The sequence below is a fragment of the Mirounga angustirostris genome, unplaced genomic scaffold, assembly GCF_029215605.1.
Source record: "Mirounga angustirostris isolate CCGP_5_RB_7025 unplaced genomic scaffold, mMirAng1.0.hap1 SCAF_3, whole genome shotgun sequence".
In the NCBI taxonomy this organism is placed as follows: Eukaryota; Metazoa; Chordata; class Mammalia; order Carnivora; family Phocidae; genus Mirounga; species Mirounga angustirostris.
This window is the reverse complement of record NW_026991711.1, coordinates 56,380,876-56,388,739: the sequence shown is the minus strand read 5'-3', so window position 1 is coordinate 56,388,739 and position 7,864 is coordinate 56,380,876. Positions and strand designations below refer to the sequence as shown.

General features: G+C 44.7%; 1 protein-coding gene across 3 annotated transcripts in view; it reads left to right on the top strand.

Annotated features, from left to right (window-relative positions):
• The first annotated feature begins 2,415 nt into the window (after positions 1–2,415).
• HTR2A (5-hydroxytryptamine receptor 2A) overlaps positions 2,416–7,864 on the top strand; it is a 55,932-nt gene continuing 50,483 nt past the window's right edge. The window contains exons 1-3 of one of the 3 annotated variants that reach the window (XM_064586107.1): positions 2,416–2,818; positions 3,336–3,981; positions 6,730–6,930. In XM_064586107.1, the coding sequence (XP_064442177.1) occupies positions 3,570–3,981; positions 6,730–6,930 (613 nt within the window). In that variant the 5' untranslated portion in view covers positions 2,416–2,818; positions 3,336–3,569. Of the gene's footprint in view, positions 3,982–6,729; positions 6,931–7,864 lie in introns of all 3 variants that reach the window. The other 2 variants (XM_064586106.1, XM_045869447.3) reach the window with 2 other exon arrangements.

The window sequence follows — 7,864 nt, the reverse complement described above, 5'->3', positions numbered from 1 at the left end:
GGTATCCCATTGCACAAATAAAGGAAGTAGGGTTGTTTCTCCCTGACTATGCTTTTTAATATAGGCTGTCAACTCATTTATTCTTTCAAAATGCATTTACTGAGAACCTGCCATTAGGAGATACCATGCTTGGTCTTGTAGGTAGAGAGAGGACTAAGAAGTCCACCGTCTAATACAGACAGACATGTAAGTTATCAGTCACACATTTCTTTCAACAAACAGAACTAAGCACTATGTGTATTACCATTAACAAGACAAATGTCTTTGCCTACATGCAAGGTGAGACCTGATAGAATAGAAAGGTTCTGAAGGTACCATGGTCTTTGCCTACACTGTGGGAGGAGAGCCATGGAAAGTGGATATCTGTAAACCAAGGATTAGCCTTTACAGAGCACTCACATTTACACATGCCTGGTACATTTCGACTCTCAATCAATCCTCTCATGTAGGTATTACCTTTATTTACAGATAAGGAAATTAAGGCACAGAGATGAAGCAGTTTAGTCAAGGTCACCCAGGTGGTGAGTGGTGGGAGTGGGATTCAGAGGACTTACCTTTAGAACTGAGCCTTGACAACTGAGTAGAAATTTGCCAGATGGATACTAAGAGGGGGTGGTGAGAGCATTCCAGACAGAGGGAACTACAAGTACAAATGCTTTAAAATTATCAACCTGCAAGTTCGTCTGCATGTAGCCTGCTTATAGAAGAAAACAGGAGTCTAGGCTGGGAAGTGGGAGCAGATAGACAAAGTGAGGGACAAAGATGGGAGTTGTGTCCCATTCAAGGGAGGGGCTAAAGGAATGGAAGCACAAATTGATTACAGTGATGTCAATTTTGTTTTAATAACAGGATTTTTTTTTTAAAGATTTTATTTATTTGACAGAGACAGAGACAGAGAGAGCAGGAACACAAGCAGCGGGAGTGGGAGAGGGAGAGCAGACTTCCCGCCGAGGAGGGAGTCCGATGTGGGACTCGACCCCAGGACCCTGGGATCATGACCTGAGCCGAAGGCAGATGCTTAATGACTGAGCCACCAAGGCGCCCAACATCAAACAGGATTAATAAAAATGGCTAACATAAAGAGCATCCTATAAACATGTGGGTTTAAGTATTTATATGCATGACCCCATTTTAGTTTCACTACCACCTTGAGGGAGGTACTACTATTATTCCACTTACAAGAGAGAATACAGAGTCTTAAGGAAGACAGCTCGATTGTCCAGGGTTCTACTGTTGGACTTAGAGAGCTGGGATTCAAAACTAAGGAGCTGTAATCCAGAGCCTGGGCTTTCAGCTGCCTGCTCAAGATGCACAGCAATCATACTCTCCTCCAAGAGATGGCACAAAGGGCAAATTCCCACAAGGGAGATGCTCTAGCCCAGATGACAGGTAAGATGTGGGCTGGAGGATAGGAAATCTGTGTACACGCAAGTGGCACTGGAGACTAAAATCTGGCAGCAAGAACGAAGGCAGAGTCTTGGCTAACAGCCAGTTGTCTGAAGAGATGCTGATTCCATTGACTGAGAGAATGGGTGGAATAAGCACCAAGAAGCAGGCAGGGGGATGGGAGAAAGATGCAGAGGTCAAGGTCTTCTAGAGCACAGATGAAGGTCTCAGTAGGCAACTGAATTTTTAGGTCAAGAGCTGAGAAAAATCACCTGCTAAGAAGGTACCAATTTGTCCAAAGACATGTTGAAAGCACACAAGTAACAGAACTTGTCTAGGGAGAATGTGAAGATAAAGGAAACCCCCCACTCTTCAGGGAAGAATCCTTTTTTCATCTAAAAATAAGGAGATCTAGTGTGTATACATATATACAACTTACGTATCTGCCACATAGCTGCAGTCTTTAGAAACCTGAGAAGGGTTTTTTTGTTTTGTTTTTTTAAACAAAGAAGGCAGGTGGTCTTTAAAATGCTCTCTGAAAAACTTCTCTTCCACATGTGAGGTTTTGAATTACTTCCAGGTAAGTTTATTTCTGGAGAAAATAAGTTAGTTGAATGGTGCATGCTTTTAATAAGTAAAACTACTACTAATAGCTCGAGTACCACCCAGGAGGTGCTTGGCCACTCTGAGCCCAAGTCGCTGGCGTCGGTAACTGCACTTCAGGCATAAGCACTATGGGCTCTGGGTGGAAGTTCTGCATGCTTCCAGCGCTCCCGGGATATGCCATTTCCTAGCCTTATTTATGTGCTCTCTTCACACTAAGAACCTCACAGCACAGCTTACCTGCCTTAGCCATCTGCATAAAAGGGGATTTCTAACGTAACAAAACTTCCCAATGGTGACGTGTGAGGGGAAAAAAGGAGAGAGAGAGAGAAACAAGGGGAAAAAACAATCCAGCGTGTTTGGTCCGCCCTCCCTGGCTGTTACTACCTTGCAGTTTCTGACATACAGATAGAGGGAGGTCTGGGGAAGTGAAGGAGGCAGCCCGAGAGCCGGTCCATTCCCGTGGAAACCACGAGTCCTTTAGCACAGGCAGCTAGCTCTCCCTACTTTCCTGAGGGATTTCTTTTGTGTGACTTGGAGAGGGGCTCATGAATGATTTCTGAACGTGTGCCTCGCTCAGGCAAGCCGCACAGGGAGGGAGTAACCCAGCCGAGTGGGGGCAGAGCCAGCAAACACAGACCGCGCAGGGCTGGAAGTGGCTCTACTCTTGCATGCAGTTTTTGAAGTCAGCAAAACAGAAATCAAATTACTCTATTATGCCTGTGGACACTCAAGAAGAAGGGACTCTACCCTGGCTTAATTACCATGGGAGATGCAGCAAGTCACAGAACAGCAAAGTATGTCTCATGTGTGGACCCTGAAGACAAATGTAAGTTCTCACGCTGCTGTATTTTATTTCTGTGTTAATTTTCTTTCTGGCTTGAAATCACGCTTGGCCAAAACGTTATCATTTCAGTGAGAATTTCTAGTGTGGAAAGTTGTTGGCTAATCTTTGCTTAAGACTTTTCTTCTTCTATTAACTAAGCATAATGCAAATGGAAATTCCCGACAGCAACTATGGCAATTCAGCCTAGAGACTGAGAACTCTAACCCCAAGTACATCCAATTACTATGGGATTAACACTGGATGTATTTTTAATTGACTTTCTTCATGTAGAATGCATACCACCCCACTGTTTTTGGATTGCATGCTGCTTTAATACCGCTGTGGCTAAACTACTGTGATCGACATAACCAACAGAATGAGATAGAGCCTAATGAGATTCCTGGTAATTACAAAACTTTTCTTTTCTGGCCAGGATCACATTTTTCCTCCCTGAATGCTCAAAACTCTGCAACTGCTAGGTTAAAAAGTTCATTCTGCTTTTTCTGATCTTGCTTTGAAGAAAAAAGAAAGAAACTAAGCAAGACTCCACTAACACCATGAAGGAAGGAGATACAAAGAGCCACTGCAGTTCAGCTCCCATTGTAATAATGAGAGAAAAAAGGCGACCAAAGGAGCTCAGCATGTATACCGGCTTCAGTGTGACCAAGCGTGGGGACAGAAAGATGGATGGCGAGCTGAGGCTATAACTTGTTAGTTTTTCTTTACTTCATCTGCTACAAATTCCGGCTTAGAAATGGATATTCTTTTTGAGGAAAATGCTTCTTTGAGCTCAACTACAAACTCCTTAATGCAATTAAATGAGGACCCAAGGCTCTACATCAATGACTTTAACTCCGGAGAAGTTAACACTTCAGACGCATTTAACTGGACAGTGGACTCGGAAAATCGAACCAACCTTTCCTGTGAGGGCTGTCTCTCACCATCATGCTTCTCCTTACTTCATCTCCAGGAAAAAAACTGGTCTGCTTTGTTGACAGCTGTAGTGATTATTCTAACCATTGCTGGAAACATACTCGTCATCATGGCAGTGTCCCTAGAGAAAAAGCTGCAGAACGCCACCAACTATTTCCTGATGTCACTTGCCATAGCCGATATGCTGCTGGGTTTCCTTGTCATGCCCGTGTCCATGCTAACCATCCTGTATGGTGAGTGGCATTAGCCTCCCAGCTGCACCCACACGGAATAGACAGCATGTGCATGTTATGAGCAGATGAGCTGGGGCTCAAGGGACAAACTAAACACAAGGGTTTATTTATAGACAAGGGTCTACCATGGTACACTAGTTAAATCTTAAAGTGAGCTTTCACATATTAAGAGATCAGACAACCTATTATCCTTGGAGAGTTTTGTGCTTTGAAACATGTACATTTTATGTAGTCCCTTTAAATGCCCCCCAATACAGTCATAAAGCAGTAATTTAGCTGTCATTCTGAATCCACTTGATTTTCGCTTCTATATATTCCCAAATATTCCAGCCTTCAGGACACAACACAGTTTTATCTTTGTCACACAGTTTTCAGCACCTCTAATGGAGTAGTAAAACCTTCCCAATTACCTTGGAACATGTGCAGGGAGAACATTAGTGGTACAGTGGGTTTAATGTTAAAATATGCAGATTCTGCCTTCAAATAAATGAATTACTGCAGTTTCAATTGTTCCCTACCCCAGAGAAGCTAATTTGGAAGTGTGCCTTTGAATTATACCCTCAACTCTTTAAAAATACATACACATCAACTCCTCCAGTCTTGTTTGGAGAAGGGTAGAAAACAAATGGAAGACATTAATCTCGATTTCTTCAACAGTTTGAGAGAGTCAAACCCCTTAGCAAGTCAGCAAACACTGGGAGGGCTTCGGCAGGAAGCAGAATGTGATGCTCTTTTCAAATTATGAGTAATACAGCTGGATTTTTTTTTTTTTAAAGAGTATTTAGGCTGCTGACACAGCACATAGCAATCATCCAGAGCTAGAAATACATTATGATCTTTGTAAACAGGGATTTTCTGGCCAAGTCTTAAGGGCTAAAATTATATACATACATATATTACCCCAGCGCTGAGGGGTATGGAGGAGGAAGGAGATGGGCAATGAAGAACAGGTGCTGGTTTGCACGGGGTCGATACTGCTCCTTGCAAGGCCAACCTCCGTTTGACCACTCAAATGTCACACCAAGATGATTTCATCAAATTTGCTCGTCATTTCCCAGACAGGCTGCAGAGGTTCTCGCTTCCTAAGACCCGACCCCTGCCTCAAAGGCAAACTCCGGGAGTGATGCAGGGCTCCCAGAGGTCCTGACAGGGAACCAAAACCACTGCCAGAGGCGGGGGTGACCCCAGTTGCAGGTGGGGAGCAGGCACCCTTGAGCTGGGTTAAGAAGGTAGGACCTGGCCCCTACCTCCCGCTCGGGGTGCAACGGCGCCCCCTGGCGGCGGCCGCTCCGCACGCAGCCAGTTCCAGCCAGAGTTGCAACTCTCCCTGGACCGGTCCTCTCTCACTCCGCAGAGTAAGGAAATGCCCCCTCCCTATCCCGGCTTCGGAAACCAGACTGTGGCCCGACCTCGGCTGCCTCTTTGCAGAGGAAACTCCAAGGGCCAACATCAGTTTCGACCAGGCAGAGTGTGACTTGAAGTTAGGCTTGTATCCTGCACCCTTTACTTTCCTCATTATAGGTGGTGGCATTTTGGTAGAGTATACTTGCAAATGTGGAACTTGTTCGGCTTTGTCGGTCTGGACTATTGTAAAGAAAAGGAGATCTTTATGATTGCCTTTTCCCTCGTACTCAGATGTAATATCGCTTATACAGTTACCAAAGCTAATTTGGGTTTATATAACCATTTGATCCCTTTTAAAACAAAAACAGGAACTTAGAATATGCATTAAGGGCCTCCTGCAGTGCTCTTCATTTGGGGATCATCAGGAGAGCTCTGGAACACTTTATTTGGGGCCCACCTCCTCCTACCCTCGCTGAGCACCAAGACCTAGAGAAAAAGCTCTCCGGCTGAGTCTCAAGTGCAGCCAGGGCTGACAACCACTGCTGTAAGCAGCTGTTGCCAAAGTGTTATCCCTGGACCAGCAGCACCACCTGGAAACTTGTTAGAAATGGCAATTCTCCTGCCCTGTTGCAGTCACAAAATCAGCACCTCCAGGTGGGGTCCAGCAGTACCATTTTAAGACCCTACCTCGGAGACTCTGGGGCTCGCTAAAGTTTGAGAACCACTGCCCTGAAACACTCATCAGGACAAGAATGCCATGCTTTTCTGCGTATTTCCCCCCCCAACACACACACACCCCAAATTTGAGTTGAACCCCTAAAGCAATTATCTTTCATTTTTCCAAAAAATATTCTCCATCTGGACTTGTTAATCATTTATTCATTCACACCAACAGCATTTATTGAGAGACCACTAAATGACATCACTGTGCTAGACTGAGCAGTTATAGTGATTAAGAGGTGGGCTAAACCTCAGGGAACCCAAAGGATGTCAAAGATGTGAACAAGTAAAGGCAGTGTCCTATAAGAGGCACTTTAATAGAGGAGCTCCAACGACATCGAGGCTTCTAACTCATTAAAAACAAAGAAAAAAGGTAGATGTCGTTAGGGGACACACAGCAAGAGAAACCCTGAAGACAACCCAAGCTTACTACAACACACTGGCATAGGATTCCAACCACAAGAAATTTCTAAACCCTGTGTTCATCAGCTAGTAGGATCTTATCATTGTTCAGTACAGTTGTTCTTAGGCTTTTTAAAATCTTGGAAAATATCTGATGTTGCCCTTTGCAACTTCCCGTACCGCTCCCCCCACCCCCCGAATGGAAACACTTCTGGCAGGGTCAGTTCCACACACCATGGGAGGCCTGATAGCCCTTATTAACTCTAACTTTCTGCATCCCAGGTTACCGGTGGCCTCTGCCTAGCAAGCTCTGTGCGGTCTGGATTTACCTGGACGTGCTCTTCTCCACGGCTTCCATCATGCACCTCTGTGCCATCTCACTAGACCGCTACGTTGCCATCCAGAACCCCATCCATCATAGCCGATTCAACTCCAGAACAAAGGCCTTTCTGAAAATAATTGCTGTTTGGACCATATCAGTGGGTAAGTGGGTATAGGGTTTCAGGGGCTTATTTGAAATAACTGCTGATGACTTCCAAAGAGACTTGTTCTGTTTTGTTGCACGGAAACCTGACACCCTGACTCTATGGGGGTTTTGTTATTGTCCTCTCTAGGTTGTAATGTAGTAATTATCAGATTTGCTTTAGGAAGAAAAAGTATTAATGTCACTGGCTGACAATGTAAGTTTGCACAGTTAAGAACATATGTACCTACAGAGCCAAAATTAGAAATAACTGTGCCATAGCCCCTTCCAAATGCTTTTTCTGCATCTCACACTTTCAAATTCACTACTCTAAATCTTGAGCTTCCCCAGAAACCCTATTTATCATCACTGGACTTGTTGCCAGTTTAAGATGGCAGATCCCCATGCTGGAGAATACACAGCTTCCGGAGGTTGGAGAAAGGTACCAGGTGCTGTAACTCAGAGGCAGAAGGTGAGGACAGAGGAAGGTGGCAGGACTAGCTCAGGGGCAAGGCATTTCCGCCTGCCCAGTGCCTCAGTAACTCCTCTTGTTAGGTCACCGCACACAAGATTTCAACCCACTTCACTTGCTTTGATTACACATTCACCTCTCACCAGTATCCATCTCCTGTCACGCACACTCAACAGGCAGGAAAGCCCAGGTAATGGGAGCCAAAGGGGCAGCTCCCAGGTAGTTAAGTCAATGGCACCTGTCACCTCAGCAGGCTTGGTTTGTAACCAAAAATTCCCTGGGATTTAAGGTTACAAAGCTTTTCAGGCAAGAACACTGCACCTGCTTATGGCCACATAGGTTCCAGCATCTGCTAACATGAGAGACACTGTGGGATTTGATGGTAGGCTTGATACCAAAAACTTGAGTCTTTGTAATAAAAATCCAAGTTAGTAGCAAAAGCAATAGGATATTTTGTGTTTTTCAGTTCCTATTCCTTGCCT